This window comes from Trematomus bernacchii, unplaced genomic scaffold (genome assembly GCF_902827165.1).
Source record: "Trematomus bernacchii unplaced genomic scaffold, fTreBer1.1, whole genome shotgun sequence".
NCBI lineage: Eukaryota > Metazoa > Chordata > Actinopteri > Perciformes > Nototheniidae > Trematomus > Trematomus bernacchii.
In genome coordinates, this window is record NW_022987652.1 from 676,078 (window position 1) to 695,843 (window position 19,766).

The 19,766-nt window shown below is 39.9% G+C and overlaps 1 protein-coding gene across 1 annotated transcript in view; it reads right to left on the bottom strand.

The window, feature by feature from the left end:
• Window positions 1–8,424: 8,424 nt before the first annotated feature.
• The window catches only part of shisa8b (shisa family member 8b), a 36,824-nt gene continuing 25,482 nt past the window's right edge, over window positions 8,425–19,766 (bottom strand). The window contains exons 3-4 of the mRNA XM_034134855.1: window positions 16,810–16,914; window positions 8,425–8,927 (exon numbers count right to left, since the gene is read on the bottom strand). Coding sequence (XP_033990746.1) covers window positions 8,425–8,927; window positions 16,810–16,914 — 608 coding nt within the window. The remainder of the gene's footprint in view (window positions 8,928–16,809; window positions 16,915–19,766) is intronic.

Consider the following 19,766-nt stretch of genomic DNA (forward strand, 5'->3'; position numbering starts at 1 on the left):
TTGTGCAGATAGCATGAAATATAAAATATCGCTACCAGTGCTGATTTAAACGCTTGATGTTAGACTTCTGTTTTGTTTGGGTACAAATCTCTATCTATCTATCTATCTATCTATCTATCTATCTATCTATCTATCTATCTATCTATCTATCTATCTATCTATCTATCTATCTATCTATCTATCTATCTATCTATCTATCTATCTATCTATCTATCTATCTATCTATCTATCTATCTATCTATCTATCTATCTATCTATCTATCTATCTATCTATCTACTGTATCTATCTATCTATCTATCTATCTCTCTCTCTCTCTCTCTCTCTCTCTCTCTCTCTATCTATCTATCTATCTATCTATCTATCTCTCTATCTCTCTATCTCTCTATCTCTCTATCTCTCTATCTATAAGGAACCGCAGTAGACAAAAGGCGTTGCTATAGCAACATGTCATGTTTACACTGCATTTTCTATGAGGTAAATATTACTCGCTGGCGCTGATGGGTATAAATGGCATTTTTTTTAAATCTGACTTCATATTGACAATTTTTAACAACAGAGGGTGCTACATTACACACTTTCAGGAAAAGTCACGGACTGGGAGACTTGAATATTTTGTTGAAAAAAAGTTACATACAATCAAAAAACAGCTGCGAGTAAAATTGACCCGTTGGCGGTTCTAGTGTTAATACACTTATTGTGCAATGACAATACAGTTACATCTAAATCTTAGATTATAGGAGCTGCAGTTCAACTCCAAAATGTAAAGAAACAAATCTGGCACTCTTCCTAAAATGTATGGGAATTTTATAGCCACTATAGTAAACTATTCAAAAGCAAAGCATTTCTTTAGTGACGCACAAGGGTTAAAAAGTATAAATACTTATTCTATACATCTAGGTTTGACCTCACCAGCACTTAAACATCGCTCCATATCTATTACCACAGTGCTCCTTCACACATTATACATTTTAAAACATCATTGATGCAGTTTATTACAATTTACCACTATATATAATAAGTATTTCGTCCACATTATGCCTCATTCTGTATTCAAATGTCTTCAACACAATCACAATGTGGTATTAAATGTGTCACTTTAATATCACACTCTTTATTTGGATAAACTATGTCTGGCTCTAAATCTAAATTCACTTGTCCTCCTCGTTATCATTCTTTAAAATTGTCATTTTCTGATTTTATTTTCAAACACGGGACCAATCACTTGCACTCCTTCCAACTCAAGCTTTACTTGAAAGACTGTGCGATTTATAAAGACGTGTTTGATTGTGTGTGTGTGTGTGTGTGTGTGTGTGTGTACCAGGCAGTTAAAATGTTACGCGGCCACTTACCTGCATTACAGCGGGACCATTAATCCATCCTTGAAGAAAAACTAATATTTTAAATGCCTTTTTTAGTGTCTTTTTTTCTATACTCGGGACACTTTCCTTGACATTATGAATTGTTATATTGAATATATTTATTGTTAGCACTGTTTAACTATTACTTAAGCATGTCCTCAAAGTATTACATCTGCTTTTATGTATTTTACTTGCATGTTATAGGCTCTGAAATAATAATGATCATAAATTGGACTGTAACAAGTCTTAATTTGTAATAAAATATTCAATCTGGAGAATGGCTCATGACTGTTTTTACATTTTAACAGAGTTTTATGTTGATAAGAACATGTTTTTTTGGATTACATATTAAAGATGTTCTATTATGCATGTAGTTTCCGTGACAGCCACTAGGTGTCACTGCAGGTTCACTGAAGCGTCTGCAGCTACGTTTTACCCCCCAACTCATACATCTTTAAAGAGTCATCTCCTGCTGATGTTCAGGTGTATATCAGTATGTAGTGTCTCTACTTTAAAGAGTCCTCTCCTGCTGATGTTCAGGTGTATATCAGTATGTGGTGTCTCTACTTTAAAGAGTCCTCTCCTGCTGATGTTCCGGTGTATATCAGTATGTAGTGTCTCTACTTTAAAGAGTCCTCTCCTGCTGATGTTCAGGTGTATATCAGTATGTAGTGTCTCTACTTTAAAGAGTCCTCTCCTGCTGATGTTCCGGTGTATATCAGTATGTAGTGTCTCTACTTTAAAGAGTCCTCTCCTGCTGATGTTCAGGTGTATATCAGTATGTAGTGTCTCTACTTTAAAGAGTCCTCTCCTGCTGATGTTCAGGTGTATATCAGTATGTAGTGTCTCTACTTTAAAGAGTCCTCTCCTGCTGATGTTCCGGTGTATATCAGTATGTAGTGTCTCTACTTTAAAGAGTCCTCTCCTGCTGATGTTCAGGTGTATATCAGTATGTAGTGTCTCTACTTTAAAGAGTCCTCTCCTACTGATGTTCAGGTGTATATCAGTATGTAGTGTCTCTACTTTAAAGAGTCCTCTCCTGCTGATGTTCAGGTGTATATCAGTATGTAGTGTCTCTACTTTAAAGAGTCCTCTACTGCTGATGTTACATATCTTTTTACTGCAGGTTTTGCCCCAGAAATAATCAAAGGTCCAACATTTCTTTCATTCAAACACAAACCAAAGCATGAGTTTTGATTCAACAATCTTTAATATTTCATATCTTCAAAAGTGGCATCAACAGTCCTCTGCAAACAACATCTCTAGAACATCTTGGGTATAAATTATCTGTTGTGTTGAAATAAAACGTACAGGTACATACAGTATATATATATTTATGCTACATACTGTATATCACACCAATACACTTTGGATTTACTCTGCTATAGTATTTATATTGATCAGCTCTGTTCTCTTGTATACCTGGGTGGATTATGAGAAATTGGGCCCCTCAACACCGGAGCAAGACACGCAAAATGTATAGTTGTTTACAGGGTCGGACTGGGACTAGAAATCAGCCCGGGACTCTCGACCGGCCCACTTCGGTAAGTAAATACCGCTAGTAAATTGTCAACGGGGGGGGGGTGCAAAATTCCGGGAATTTTCAAAGATGGAAACTTTTCATGGGAATTTATGGGAATAAACTGGGAATTTTCTAAATTGAAGGTTGGCTCTTCATAGGGAACTTAAATATAGTTGGGGAAAGTACATTTTAGCATAATCTTGACTAAAACAAACAGATGCCATTCAAGTACACTTGAATATCCATGCCATAGCACACTGCTTACTGCATGGCTATTGAGACCACACCCTCTACAGGCACTGTGCATTCCTCCATCACATGCACAGATGAGTAATATTTAACTCAACATTCCTGTTTTCGTTCTTCAATGAAACAAATAATTGTTAAATAAAAATAATTAAAACTTGTTCTGTTCTACTTTTTTAAATCTGTTGAAATGTCATGTTTTTGGTTTAATTTTGCATCGAATATTTCCAAAATTCCCCAGCTTAACTTCCCATGGAAACTTTCCGGAATATTCCGCCCCTTTGCAACTCTAGGTGCTAGTGATTTATCGGACCGGCCCACCTCGGTACCGCTAGTAAATTGTCGACGGGGGCGGCCCACATCGTCCGACCGGCCCACTTCAGTACCTCGGCCCATCGGGATTCGTCCCGAACGTCCCGATGGCCAGTCCGCCACTGGTTGTTTAGCCTCTTGTTGTAATTTTTGTGTCTTTTAGTAGCTATTTTTATGGTCATTTTGCATTTTTTAAATAGTTTTGTAGTCATTTTGTCTCTTTCTAGTCACACATCTCTTTGTTTTCTCTCCGCAGCTGTTTTGTTATCTCATTGTGGTCAATTTGTAGTAGTTTTCTTTCTATTTGTGGTTGCTTCGTGTCTCTTTGTTGTCATGTTGTGTCTCTTCACGTCGTCTCAGTCGTCCATGTGCGTTGTATAGCTGTTAGTCGTTATGTGTCTTTTTGTACTCTGCTCCTTTTGATAGTTGAAGTCACTATCTTTGCATCTTATTGTTGTTTTTTTGTCTTTTTGCAGCTTTCTTGCTTCAATTTCAAATACCTTTTAGTCTCTGTAGTCATTACGAGTGTCTTTCTTGTGTGTCTCTTTGAGGGAAGTCCTACAATCTTCCTCTTGCATTTTGGGCTTCTCTAGCCTGTTCCCAGTAGTCCAATTCAGTAATCCACCCATGCTTTTATCTCATATATTCCTTCGTAAAACAGATACTCCAAGACGATGACCTGCAGAGGTTCAAAGTGGAATAAAGTCCCTCCTTTTCACTTGGTGCAAAGAAACATTTCTATTGTATTTAACAGTGTAAGCCCAGTATCTGTACACAACATTAAACATCACAATCTTCTCTGCATGTGCAAACAAACTGCTGCATGCTCACTGCAAATCTAATTTATCGTACAGCTACTTGTTTCTGCAGAGCGTCCCGTATATCGGTCAGTTTTGAGTAGTCGTACAATAGGAACATGATCAATGCTTTAGACAACCTGTCTGCTTTACAGTTGGTTTTTCCTACTCTGCACTTCATATCTGTCACTGTGTTTTGCCACTTAATGTAAAAACCTTCTGCACTAATGTGACACACAGTTATTCTGTACATTAGGACTTTATTCTCCTCTATTGCACGTAATATATTCTGTTAAAATCTCACAGTAATAATAAATACTCTTAAAATGACTTGGTTCATACAGCCCTTATATCAAACAAAATATAGGAAATTCCATTACATACGCATATTTACACAATATTCATAAGTAAAGCAAGAAGACAATGTTTTTTTGCACTACATAAAATCTAAAAAATACTGTGTTTTAAAAGACTGACTCATATTGTACACAACATGTGAGACATGTTTCATAAATAGACAAAAATAAAATATAGGAACCGTTGTTATCAGAGGGGAAAATGCATGATTTCATAGCAAGACAGACATTGGAAGCACTTCACAGCGAACTTCGATTGCTCGTAAAGACAGGTTTTGTCTCTAAATCAGCAGATCTTTAACTCACAGCATTAAGTACAAATAATTCAACCCAGTCTCACGGCATCTCGTGTTATAGTCACGAAATTAATCTATTGATTCGTGTTCACCAACACTATTTCCCCATTTTTTTCGTGTCACACAGAACGATTTTAAAAGCAATGTAAATAATAACAAATTAGAAGGAAAAATATATTTAAAAAAAATACAGATTTCAGTATTCTGACACAGAACGATTTTAGAAGCAATGTATTTATATTGGTAGTATGTTTCGTGCCTGCACCAAATAATAACAAATTAGAAGGAATTTAAAAATACAGATTTCAGTATTCTGAGGCTCTGAGCCATTTATTTTCCTCGCGGACGGCAAAAAAACTCAGACATTATACAGTTTTAAAATAAAAGGCTTAGGCTTAGGGAAAGATATTGAGTAAGAAAATGTTTTTATGAACCACACAGCTTCTGGTCTTTCAAGACCCGACCGGACAAAAATATGTGGTCAGGCACGAAACATACTACCAATAGAAATACATTGCTTTTAAAATCGTTCTGTGTGACACGAAAAAAATGGGAAGATCGTGTTGGTGAAAACGAATCAATAGATTAAATTAATTTCGTGACTATAACATGAAATGCCGTGAGACGGGGCTTCCCAGAATCTTTTACTTCAGTATTTGAAAAATATATTTTAGTGTCAAATTATGGGTGAATGAAAAACGAGAAATTATGATTTCTGTGTTGTTTTTTTTGGACCAAAACATCAGTGCTACATTTCTAGGAATCGTTAAATCTGATGGTTTTTAAATGTAAAGACCGAAGACTGTGATGGTTTGTTTGTTAGCATATGAGTGAAATGATCTCCCTCAGCAGCAAGGTGCTCATAATATTAGTTATCATGGGGGAAACTTTAGAGGAAACACTAGCCAAACGTACCTAATACGTCTTGCATCTGGAAATACATCGACCTAACTTGAGAAATAAATGGATGTGAGGAAGAATAAACCTGCTGATTGGACTTAGGCTAATGTTTTCTCAAAAAAAAAATATATATGAACTTTAGTTTGACATATCAGATCTATAATTTGCTGCATATGTTTATGTTTATGACATTGGTATTACAAAATATAGTCAGTTTCATGGCACAAGTGCTTTAGGATTTTTATATGGGTGTAGTTTTGCGGAAAAGAGGGGTTTGGTCACTTAATATTGCCGTGTTTTGTTGTGTGATTTGTCCATGTGTTGTGTTTGTTCTTGGCTCTACAAAAGCACTTTTTCCCCCCTAAAATCCTATGCTTTTTTGTCACAAACATTACTCTCCTAAGGAAGCTTTTCTGGACACGTGCAATCCTTATTAACAGTTCACTTCATTGTGCGGTTCCTGAGTGTGTTGCAGATGCAGACATACACTTTTACCAACAAGTCGGATGCATTAACTGTTGCATGTTCACAGCAGCAGCTCTGCACACTGTCCTTCGCTCTACGATCCTCAGAGACAAGATGAGAAACGTCCAAAGCCTCCAGGCGTGGAAGTGCCTCAGTGAATTCCCCTGTTTTGGTGCCTGGGGTTTGGAAATCGCAAAACACATCCACACACGGTGATTTATGACCCAGACAAGTTAGTAGTGAGAGACCCAGATCCACAGTGACTCCTTCCCTTTCCCCATCCCCTGAGGAAAGAAAGCAGGCGGCCATATTCATTTGTTTTTCTATTTCTCTCCTTCCTTTCTCCTCTTCTCTAAAGAGCTCCCAGCCTCTGGCTCTCGCACCGTCCCCCTCTGCCTCTCTCTGCTGGGGATGGAGGCTGATGGGAGCTGACATGATGGTGGCATTGTCCTCACCATCGAGTTAATGTGACCCCGGGGATGCTGTTCCCTGTGTGCTCGGCCAGATGCTAGTGAATGCAAAGCGCTTCCTCGTGGAAAAAAAAAAGAGGGTGGTGGGAGAGAAAACGAGGAGAAGTCGGCTGGGCATGGAGGTAGAGCGAGAGATGCAAACTAGTAGAGGTGTTTTTACAAGAGGGAACGTAGCAAAGGATGCACAGAAAGGCATCTAAAGGGATCGAAAATGACCTGAAGTGTGTCACCTTGAGATGATTCATGATTATACTGAAGCTAAATGGGATGTGATGTACATTTCACTGAGAAATAGAGTCTTGTTGAGAACAAATCTTTCTATTAAAATGCCTCAAATTTAGACTTTGCCTGAACCTAAACCCATTATATACCCTTACATATGTTATAACACCTCAATTTATGCTTGAAATTAGTTGATTTTTACTGCCCCATTTCACATGATGTCCATATTAGACCAAGAGCAACACATTGTCTAACATTTGAGAGATTTCTTGGCTCCAAATCCGACTTCAAACTCGATTTAAAGAGATTTTGAATGACTCACAGACTTCTCAACCAAGCCTGATAAACCATTTGACAAAAATTAATTGATAGAAAGATTATTATTAGAGTATTTATTCCATTGATTAACTATGCAGACTTATCTGCTGTTATTATTGGCTGTAATATAGCCTACAGTTGTCGAATGTAACATGCAGTGCTGACTTAGTTATTAGGGGAACAATTAAGCAGTTTTGGAAAATGTTTATTAGCTTTCTTGCAGAAGGTTAGATGAAAATGCAAGAACATTATTGTTACTGTACGTTAAATATGTAGCTACGCTAGTTAGCTTAGCTCTAGCATAAAGACTAGAAACAGGGGGGAACATCTCATCTATTTTAACCTCAACAGGTAACTAAATCTACTTGAAATCTCCTCAAATAACCCTCTACCTTTTGTTGACTAGTGTAAAATCCAAAGACTAGACTCCAGGAAGTTACTGCACTTGTACTTATGTTGTAACCAATGCTAGGCTAAGCTAACCGCTAACAGGAGCTTCATATTTGGCGCACAGATATTGATGTTTTTATATAACTCTTGGCAAGAAAGCTCATAAGTCCAAATGTTAAATGGGTTTGTTTTATCAAGTTGTTTCAGTTTCTACAGATGTCCAATAAAGATGAAGTATTGTTTCTTTACATTTTAATGAATAATTCCTGAGTCTAACGCCTGTAGGGAAACCACAGAAACCACATTTCACATTTAAATATCTTCACATAAGCGCTAAATTGTATTGCCTCTGACTGCAGTTTTTGTCAGTGCCAAGGTCATTATGGAATGATTTTTAATAACAATCCCTGACCAGGAGCCATGTACTGATGACCTACTGAATACATAAACTCACCTGGAGCTTCCTGGCTAACACAGACTCCAAATCGGACAAAATCTAGTTTGCTCACTGCTCTAAAAGCTGCACTTAATATAATCAATGTACAAGACCCTTCAGAGTCTAATTCTGTAAAGAGACGTCGTTCTGCTCCTTGTTTCGCTCCTAAATCTCTCTGTTTCCACTTATCAAAACACCTCTTTTCATCACGTAAATCTGAACGAATCTCACTGTTTTTCACCCCTCACCTGTCAGGCCAACTCTCCCAAACTCTGGTTTACACCAAAGCTTTTTGTTGGTCTGTTTTAACATCACAACAAGCTGCTCCCCGGCACTTAAACGGTCACCTCGGTGGTGCTGTAGCTCTTCTGCCTCTGGTGGTGGTGGTGGTTATACGAAGGTTGAGGTTGAGGTTGAGGTTGGTGTTGAACGTGCGCCTGTCCCGCCGCATACATGCCTCCATAGGGCTGGCTGAAGAGATCCGGCATGTTCTCTATGCTCTGCTGCCTCCGCGTAGAATAGCCATGTCTACGTGAGGAAATGTGGTTAGATGGGGCGTAAACTCGAGCCGAAGCCTGCCTTTGAACATGGCACCGCGTGGGTTCCCAGGCTTTGAAGGCCGAGCTGGAAAGAAAAGGAAGCGTGGTGGATTTTGGGAGGTGGGAATGCTCCAAGTGGCTGCTGGGGATGGAGATGGAGAGCGGGGCGTGGAGGTCTTGGTGCGAGGAATCCGTCTGGTGGATGTAAGACTTCTCTTTCGGTGGGATTGGCACCGGCTGGAGCTGAGAAAAGTCCATGAGAGGGAAGCTCTTGTAGTAGCTACGAGATGCAGTTTGAGCTGAAATGAAGACATCAGAATCAGAAACAGGTTTTGTTGGGAAAATACTGAATGTACTCTTTTCTATATCAGAGTAGCACATGATAACAAGTGCCTAACGGTAACTGTGTACGTAACCGGATGTACGATAGAAGGAGCTCATGAGACACTGTTTTGAACATACGATAGCTATGTTCCTACGATTAACATGATGATTCAGCCCCTATGGAGATAGGCATATGACTGTCATGTTTATTGCTTACGCGGGCCTTAGCTAATCTGAGCTAAACATTGAATACTGCTTTCTATTCCACCATCTTGTGACTGTGTAACTCCCTCTCTTGGATATCAGCATGTGAAGGACACTGTTCAGGAACTAGTTGATGCTCTGTATGTGATGACTACTTCCATTCTTGAGAGGATCATAAATACATGGATCCTGAGATTGAAGCTCAAGCCGGTGACGAGTGATATTTGGAACGGAATGGACATGGACATGATGGCTGAGAAAAGTAACACCAGTACAGAGCATTTATTAGTATGTTACAGATTCATTTTGTTTATTACAGTTGGGTTCTTTTTGTAGTTCTGGATATTATTTTTTATCTTACTTTAAGTATTACTTGAAGGGGCTCTATTCTTCTTTCTGGTTCTCTTTCCTTTAGTGTGTTCTTTAGGTTTTTGTGTGCATGTAAATGGTCTGAAAAGGCTAAAATCCCTAACTCGTGCTTCTATTGGCTTGCGCTCCAACACATTGTAAGTGATAGGCTAAGGGGCGGGACATCTCTAAGCGGTTGACCAATCACAACAGAGCTGGCCAAGTAACCAATCAGAGGAAATGCAATTTTTAAGGGATGCAAGTATGTTAAATTGTTGGTTTGTGAGGATTATCCACTCCTTTCTTCATAATTCATTATAAAAATGTTCCCAAATCTCAGCAATTACCTTAGTGTTGACAATGCTGCTTTCATAACTGATATAAAGAACGCCAACAACACAAACAAGTTGAATACATCGGGAATAATCCTTTCATTTCTCCATTTATATGGCTTCACAATAAGGCCAGTAGCCAACACTTGCTATATTTAGCCTGCTTAAAGTTGTTTATACGTTTAGAGTCATTTTCCATTTGACACAGTCTGATGCACTTCTGAGTCACATGCAGAAGTCGCCTGATATGAACTGTCAATGTGAGTGTGATCGTGGGAACACTGACGCCTTAATCACACTTTAATCCGTGATGCATTTATATGTTTGGACCTCACGGCTACAACCTGTCAGTAATGTCGTCTTAGAAACTTTAAAAGTAGACCATGCAACTTATTAAAGTAGAAATTACACATTATTCTTACAGATGAAACTTGAAGTCACAAACCGTAAAACTCAATCTTGCCTTATTTAATTTGTTCTGTGTTTTTTCCCGCTTCATCCTCACTTCGTCTGGTATGACCATTTGCTAATGTTAGCTTTAGTGAGTTACTGCTGGTTACCGAGACACTTTGCTGACTTTATACTCCTTCTCTGCTTGTGCAACTGTTACTCTACGCTTCAGCATTTACCATTAAACTACAAATGTCACTTTAACATTATGTTTCTCACTCTAAGGTTACATCTTTAATAATACTTATTGTGGGGGAAACTTCTGTGTAGCAATGCATTGGGAGTCACCGACTCAGGAAGGAGACACGGTGAGAGTTGGAGCTTTTGATGTCAAACACTGATGGGTTTATTCAGAGTATCCGGCCGGAGGATTCACATCACAAGTCAAAGAGTCAGAGGTTCTGACTTCACGGTAGAGTTGCCACGTCAATTCTGAAGAGCCTCTCTCTATGCTAGACCTTTTAACTGGTTCACAGAGAGAAATCAACATCTCTGAAGGAGTAGACTAAACAGCTGGGAACACTGAGCCACCTGCATCCGACACTCATGGCCTCAAGGATTTCACAAACACAGATAAAGAAGTGCCTCAGCGTTCTCACAACAAGTACCATTCGTGCCAGACAAGTTGACCGGTCACAAACTGGTGACAACAACACATATGGCACCAAGGCCTTTCCTTAAAGGAGATAACAGACGTCAGAGTAGATCATAAAACGTCACAGAGCAAAAGGTTAGATATCTAGAAGAATTATTCCTTAACACTTAAGTTTTAAAAGCATAACTTCTGTGACTTTTACGCCAAGCGTCAGGAGAGGGGGAGGAAAAGAGAGGCTTCGTCCTCCGTGTATTATTCTTATATTATTATATAGATTCGTGATTCATTTGTTTTAGAGCTCAATAAATAACAAAGAAGACCTTTGACCGGCACTTTTCTAATTTTGTCCGGAAGATTTAAACTTTAACGGACATGTTGACCGGCTGCAACCTAAGGGGCAAAAACTGAGATTTTGAAAAAGATGAATCACATCCATTTCTGATTGGGTATTATCGGTCACAAAATGTCCCTCCCTGATTTTTTAACCTCACCCTTTTAAATAAGAACGATAAAAAAACATCACTTTTGAGTTTCAATGGTTACCGACCTTATTGTTAATGCTAGCAGCTGTTGGCCAGTTAAATTCTATCATTCTAATACTTCCTATTAGCGAAGAAGGCTTGCTATTTTTGAACCATTTCTTACTGTTTCTGTGTCTATTGACATTAGTGTGATCTGCTTCCTGTTTACACTGGCCATAGGATCCCCGGTGTTCATGAATAAACTTCATTTTCAGGCAGCTTAGTATGGACGGATATGATTTATGAAACATTCTAAAAATGCCTGTGCGCATGGAGATCGTTTCTGTTTTGAAACTGGTTGATTTGGATATTATCTAAATGTTCCATCGTAATAAAAAAAACAATAACTCTAAAACTGACAATGAGGCTAGAGCGCTAGACGGACAGTAAGAAGTAAGTGAAGGTTTAGTAGGGGAAAGAAGACGCCCTAAACTTAGAAACATGTGGCGCGTTCACACCGCAGTACTTTTCCCACTTTAGTTCCGATATAGTTCTGAAATGTCGCGTTCACACCAAAAATAGCCGGAACCACTTTCGTGGGAGAAAAAGGTTCCTATGTCTGATTGGCTGGGCGGATTGCAAACCACGCCCCGTAAAACTCCCAAAAGGTTTTGTGAAGCCGCCATTTTATTATCCTCGCATTAGCATTGTTAGCGTTAGCATTAGCCCAGCGCACCAACGCAGAGAGACTAACTTATGGCAACACAAAAAATAACGTGGGAGCGGTGGAGATGAGGAGGTGTCGGCGTTCTGGCGATTTACTCGGAAGGCTTCAGTAGAAGCTGCTGGGAGTCCCAGCAGCTTCTACTGGAGCCAGTCCCCAACTCCGGGGACTTCCGGCCGGGGACTTCGGGTGGCAGTATACGCCGTGAAGTGGTTTGCGGCCTGCCAGTAAACCCAAAGCAGAAGAAGAAGAAGAAAGGGGAAAGCTGATTTAAAGTGGACCTATCATGCTATATTTGAATAATATAGTGTAGGACCATACGTATATAAGGCATATTTATACTTTTTTTTTTTCAAAATACCAAACAGATCATGCATTTTAGCCATGCCTCATTTTGCTCAATTTGACAATTTCTAGCTCTGTTTTAGCAAGGGCTGATTCTGTGAGAACAGCACCATCTACAGGCCTGGCATATGTACTACAGCGTCTCCAGCGCTTTCAAACGGCAATGGCCGTGGCTGTCTCCTCCTGATTGGTGGAGTTGGCCCAATAGCCGTAGCGCCACCGTCCTGACGTCAGGACAGTGTTCAAATCTGGATCAGTTTTTATCAGATCCGTTGCAGCCCCTTTTTTAGAGATTTGGGTATGGAGGAAAATAGAGAGGGTTGTGTTTTCTGACACTTGGTGAGTTCCCTGGAACACCGGGGACACATATTCATGTATAAAAGACGTACAAAAGTGCATTTTGCATGATAGGTCCCCTTTAAGTATTTCAAATTGGTGTATATGCCCTCAAGGTAAATACTGGCGGTCTTCCTCTATAGCTGCTGGAGATCGAGATGGCAGAAAGGAGGAAGAGGAGGGAGAAACTCAAGAGTGCAACAGAGATGATGGAGGTGTGTCAGGATGTGGGGACATTTGTGGATGTGGGGACATTTGCAATGAAGGTTTATAAAAACCCTCGCCGTGTGTGTGTGTGTGTGTGTGTGTGTGTGTGTGTGTGTGTGTGTGTGTGTGTGTGTGTGTGTGTGTGTGTGTGTGTGTGTGTGTGTGTGTGTGTGTGTGTGTGTGTGTGTGTGTGTGTGTGTGTGTGTGTGTGTGTGTGTGTGTGTGTGTGTGTGTGTGTGAACATGAATGTCACAGAGAATGATTTAAATACAAATAAAAGCTGAGGTCATCGCCGCTAGCTTCCCGTCTACATGAGCAGTAACCTTGTCTCTGTTTTGTTCCAGCGTAGAAAGTCCACTAACTATAGCCGTTTGTTTTCATCTTTTTACAAGTGCTGCTATTTTTCACCCAGTTGAGTTTATTTAAAAAAAAAAGTTACATAACAAATCCAAACTGAGAAAGATAGTTCTACAAAATCTGAATGTCAAGACCATTTGAAAAGGCTGATTGATGATGAGGACTGATTAAGCTTCTTACCATATCTGTCTGTTAAAGGGTATTTCTTTTTGCATTTTGATCTCATGGGAAAGTGCAAAAACAGCACCCCACTGTTAAAGAGGACATATGCACATCTCTGAGGTTCATATTAGTATGTAGTGTCTGTACTTTAAAGAGCCCTCTCCTGCTGATGTTCAGGTGTATATCAGTATGTAGTGTCTGTACTTTAAAGAGTCCTCTCCTGCTGATGTTCAGGTGTATATCAGTATGTAGTGTCTCTACTTTAAAGAGTCCTCTCCTGCTGATGTTCAGGTGTATATCAGTATGTAGTGTCTCTACTTTAAAGAGTCCTCTCCTGCTGATGTTCAGGTGTATATCAGTATGTCGTGTCTCTACTTTAAAGAGTCCTGTCCTGCTGATGTTCAGGTGTATATCAGTATGTAGTGTCTCTACTTTAAAGAGTCCTCTCCTGCTGATGTTCAGGTGTATATCAGTATGTAGTGTCTCTACTTTAAAGAGTCCTCTCCTGCTGATGTTCAGGTGTATATCAGTATGTAGTGTCTCTACTTTAAAGAGTCCTCTCCTGCTGATGTTCAGGTGTATATCAGTATGTAGTGTCTCTACTTTAAAGAGTCCTCTCCTGCTGATGTTCAGGTGTATATCAGTATGTAGTGTCTCTACTTTAAAGAGTCCTCTCCTGCTGATGTTCAGGTGTATATCAGTATGTCGTGTCTCTACTTTAAAGAGTCCTGTCCTGCTGATGTTCAGGTGTATATCAGTATGTAGTGTCTCTACTTTAAAGAGTCCTCTCCTGCTGATGTTCAGGTGTATATCAGTATGTAGTGTCTCTACTTTAAAGAGTCCTCTCCTGCTGATGTTCAGGTGTATATCAGTATGTAGTGGTCCTCTACTTTAAAGAGTCCTCCCTGCTGATGTTCAGGTGTATATCAGTATGTAGTGTCTCTACTTTAAAGAGTCCTCTCCTGCTGATGTTCAGGTGTATATCAGTATGTAGTGTCTCTACTTTAAAGAGTCCTCTCCTGCTGATGTTCAGGTGTATATCAGTATGTAGTGTCTCTACTTTAAAGAGTCCTCTCCTGCTGATGTTCAGGGTGTATATCAGTATGTAGTGTCCTCTACTTTAAAGAGTCCTCTCCTGCTGATGTTCAGGTGTATATCAGTATGTAGTGTCTCTACTTTAAAGAGTCCTCTCCTGCTGATGTTCAGGTGTATATCAGTATGTAGTGTCTCTACTTTAAAGAGTCCTCTCCTGCTGATGTTCAGGTGTATATCAGTATGTAGTGTCTCTACTTTAAAGAGTCCTCTCCTGCTGATGTTCAGGTGTATATCAGTATGTAGTGTCTCTACTTTAAAGAGTCCTCTCCTGCTGATGTTCAGGTGTATATCAGTATGTAGTGTCTCTACTTTAAAGAGTCCTCTCCTGCTGATGTTCAGGTGTATATCAGTATGTAGTGTCTCTACTTTAAAGAGTCCTCTCCTGCTGATGTTCAGGTGTATATCAGTATGTAGTGTCTCTACTTTAAGAGCCCTCTCCTGCTGATGTTCAGGTGTATATCAGTATGTAGTGTCTCTACTTTAAAGAGTCCTCTCCTGCTGATGTTCAGGTGTATATCAGTATGTAGTGTCTCTACTGGGACATGTCTCCATGCTTTAATGTTCAAAAAGCTCTTTATTTTTCTCATACTGTCTGTGCTGCAGCACCTCTTTTCACCCTCTGTCTGAAACCAGAGCCCAGTCTGCTCTGATTGGTTAGCTGGCCGGCTCTGTTGTGATTGGTCAACCGCTTAGAGATGTCCCGCCCCTTAGCCTATCACGTACAATGTGTTGCAGCGCTAGCTAATATAATTGATTATTTATACCAACGCAGCACTTGCTCTGAGCCTCCAATATAGCCCCTTAAAAAATATGTTAATAACAGGCAAAATGACAACTGGTGTGTTGTTTAAATGCAGATTAGTATCATAAGGCTGTTTCTAATAATATAATATATTTCCATATCTATCAAATACATATCTAACTGGTGATGATACTGACATTTGACCTGGGACATGTCGTTTTTATCCTCTGCAATGTAACGAGAGTAAATTCACGCTAGAGGCTTAGAGCTGCCGTATCTGAGGAATTGTAAGTGAGAACATGTAAAGGGTGTTGTTGCTTGAAAATGACCCAGAATCTCAGTCGACCTTCCATGCATGATAAAGGTTAAAACAATCCACCTCGACAGGCAGTGTGTTGCTTTTGGCTCATAGTCGAGGATTGTATTTTTTTTATGGGATACCTTGGGTTAGATGTCGCTCTCTATTACAACCACAGAAAGTCAAGGACAACAACATCCGTGTGTGACCTCAGATACTGTCTGTACCATCACCTGTTACAAACCCTGCAGCATATTTCCTACTCTGCAAAAACATCACAAAACCACATCTGCTCTCATTAAAAAAGCAGCGTAAAAACATCTTGATAAGAACCAACGTTAGCAAAACAGAACAGAGCACTAAACAGATAGCTTTATGTTTGTTTGTGATATTGTAATGCAACTGTTTAGCCTTGGGCGTTATCCTGTTTCACACTCAATAGTTGACTCAATAGTGGCGAGTAAATTAGGATTTCAGACAATCACCAAATCATTATTATTTTGTGCCATCAGCGACTGTAATGCTGCACAACAAAGGTTAAAGGGAAAATCTAGCATTGTGAAACTCTTTGCCGAAAGATAGGGAACGTGTTATTTAATTAACTAATAGCTTTATGGCTTATGTTGAATTCATGCAAAAGTGAGCTTTTTACATCTGGCAGTTGCACTTACTCTTCAGATATTATAAAAGTGGTTTTAATACGTGGAGATTATCCTGCTGAATGTAAGGATCATAAAAGTATGTTTGCCACAAAACTTATGCAATACTCCAAATGTAATGAATAATTCCCATTGGCTTTTTTTGTGGAGGGAGCCCTTGCAATGCTATCTTTCAGATCAGCCTGCACAGATACGTCATCTTTGCACCACTTACCACCATCTAACTTTCACACCACAGACAGGAACAGCAGGGTTCCCCTTTAAGATCAGCTCACCTGCTTTGTCTTGAGACTGTACTCTAAAGGTTACTGTGTCGAATAGAGTTAGTGTCACTGTGTGTGTGTGTGTGTGTGTGTGTGTGTGTGTGTGTGTGTGTGTGTGTGTGTGTGTGTGTGTGTGTGTGTGTGTGTGTGTGTGTGTGTGTGTGTGTGTGTGTGTGTGGTGTGTGTGTGTGTGTGTGTGTGTGTGTGTGTGTGTGTGTGTGTGTGTGTGTGTGTGTGTGTGTGTGTGTGTGTGTGTGTGTGTGTGTGTGTGTGACTTACCCACTGCTTTGAGGGAGGTGTACTTGTTGAGTCCCACGCTGCTGTGGTTGCGGTGCTGGTGTGGAAGCCCCTGAGCAAACGGCGAGTTATTCAGTTGGTACTGTTCTGATGAGAGACAAGCAAACAGAGGGGGGGGGGGGGAGAGTCAGGTTTTGGAGACGTAAAGGCTGTAACCACAACCTGTTTTTTTTAAAGAGAAGATGACTTAAAGGTCCCCTATTATACTGTTTTTCATCAATATATCACAGGTCTCAGATATATCCAGAACATGTCTCTGATTGGCTGAAACACCAAACAGATCATTGCAGCATCCCATAATCCCCTCTGTTTCAGCCCTGTTTCCAAGTGCTGATTCTCTGTCTGTTACTTTAGATGAAAATAAGGAGCCCCTCCCCACGCCCTCTGAGAGAGATTTGGTTAAAAAAGAACATATGGTGCTCTAGGAGGAGATTCAGGTGATAATATTTATATAAATGGATCAGGACAAAAAGAGAGAGAATCTTTGTTCCTGAAACTTTCAGAGTCTCTTTCCACAGAGGGGACACATGTTGATGTAGAAGAGACATGAAGAAGAGGGACACATGTTGATGTAGAAGAGACATGAAGAAGAGGGGACACATGTTGATGTAGAAGAGACTTGATGTAGAAGAGACATGAAGAAGAGGGGACACATGTTGATGTAGAAGAGACATGAAGAAGAGGGGACACATGTTGATGTAGAAGAGACATGAAGAAGAGGGGACACATGTTGATGTAGAAGAGACATGAGAAGAGGGGACACATGTTGATGTAGAAGAGACATGAAGAAGAGGGGACACATGTTGATGTAGAAGAGACATGAAGAAGAGGGGACACATGTTGAAAAAAGAAGAGACATGAAGAAGAGGGGACACATGTTGATGAAGAAGAGACATGAAGAAGAGGGGACACATGTTGATGAAGAAGAGACATGAAGAAGAGGGGACACATGTTGATGAAGAAGAGACATGAAGAAGAGGGGACACATGTTGATGTAGAAGAGACATGAAGAAGAGGGGACACATGTTGATGTAGGAGACGTGAACAAGTGGAGTTTGCATAATGGGTGACCTTTAAGCCTTTAGGAAGCTACTCAGTGCAGTTTGTATACAGTAAGCACCTTAATAAGTACTCAGATCCTTTACTTGAAGAGGCCGTAGTATTCTATCCTCACAGGGACTAGGGTTTTCACTTTCCTGTAGTGTGTTATATACGTTTAAGTGCATGTAAATGGTCTGCAATGGCTAAAATCCCCTAAAGTTCCCTCAATAAGGAGTTTTTCACCCACTTTGCTTTGGTGTGTATGGTGCATAAACACAGTTAGAGAAGATAAATTGTAAGAAATAGAACAATTATTTGAAAATTATGATTAAAAACTGCCTCAAAAAACTATTATAACGGTAAAAATATCCCATGACACAATGCTTTACCCATCCTAACTCCAAACTTTATTATACATAAGTAATAATAAATTGAATGCAACCACCAGACCTGGTAAAGCATACCTTTTATAAGCTGTTGTACTGGGACTTGTCTCAGGTGGGAACGAGTACTATAGAAGGGTCTCATCATTTCTGGTTAATCACGAGTTAAAGAGCCTCTCTCTCTCTTACCTCCAGGCGGGTGAGTTTGGGTGAGACAGCTGTTAAATGAAGTGAGGCTAATGAACAATGGAACAAACTAGCAGAGAGAGTGAAGCCGCGGCTATTAGCAGTAATGAAGTCCATTGATGCAGCCCCGAGGACACACACACACACACACACGCTCACACGCTCACACGCTCACACTCACACTCACACTCACACAAAATGTGGTCATTTGAGAGGAAAGGAATCATTTGTAAAACCTAATATTATTTCATGTGTTAAATTGACGTGTGTGTGTGTGTGTGGGTTTGTGTGCACACAGCATCAGTCAGAAGATTTCGTCACATCTGTGAGTGTCAGTGCTCAGAAAGGTATATGGCAAAACTTCTTAATACAAATCACTGCACTCACACACAGGCAAAAGAGATGTGTGTGTGTGTGTGTGTGAGGTTATCTGTGTTTGTGTGGTGAGAGAGAAAAATGTGAAAGATGAAATATGAAATTATGTTGAAGCCAGAGGGGTGGAGAAAATGTCAAGAGTTAGTCTTTACCGTAACATCATTTGCACTGCTAACTCTGAGCCTCTACCTTAATACACACACACACACACACACACACACACACACACACACACACACACACACACACACACACACACACACACACACACACACACACACACACACACACACACACACACACACACACACACACACACACACACACACACACACACACACACACACACACACACACACTTATTATTGTACAGTGCACTGTAGTTTAAGCTGATATAGCTAGGAGGATGTTTAACATGTCTTGTAATATGTGTTGTGGTGTGTGTGTGTGTGTGTGTGTGTGTAGTTCACTGCTGTTGACCTCTCAGCATGCACCAGATTAGCGGATTATGAGGAGAAAGCCCTTTTTATGCTGCCATCATCATCATCATTACCACTATCATCTACTACCTTCTTCTCATCATCATCATCGTCTCCTAAGAAAACCAATGTGTTCAAAGGAGCCTCGACAATACCAACTAATAATATTTTATGTGAGACTCCAGTCTTCAAACTCTAATTTGGATCAAGTGAGAATAGCAGCAATTTCTCATAAACTTCTATACAACCTCCCGATTGAACGTATTGAATAAATTACACATATGTTTGTTAAGTCAAATCTAAGTCACGTAACCTGTCAAACACTAGTAGTGAAGAGAACATTTTAACATGTCTTGGGTTGTGTTTGTCTTCTGCCGTCAAGATGATGCACACACACTTTCACACAGACGACAATTTATTCTCTATATTTTAAATCTGCTTACTCCTACTGACACACGTTGACGTTTCATATTTA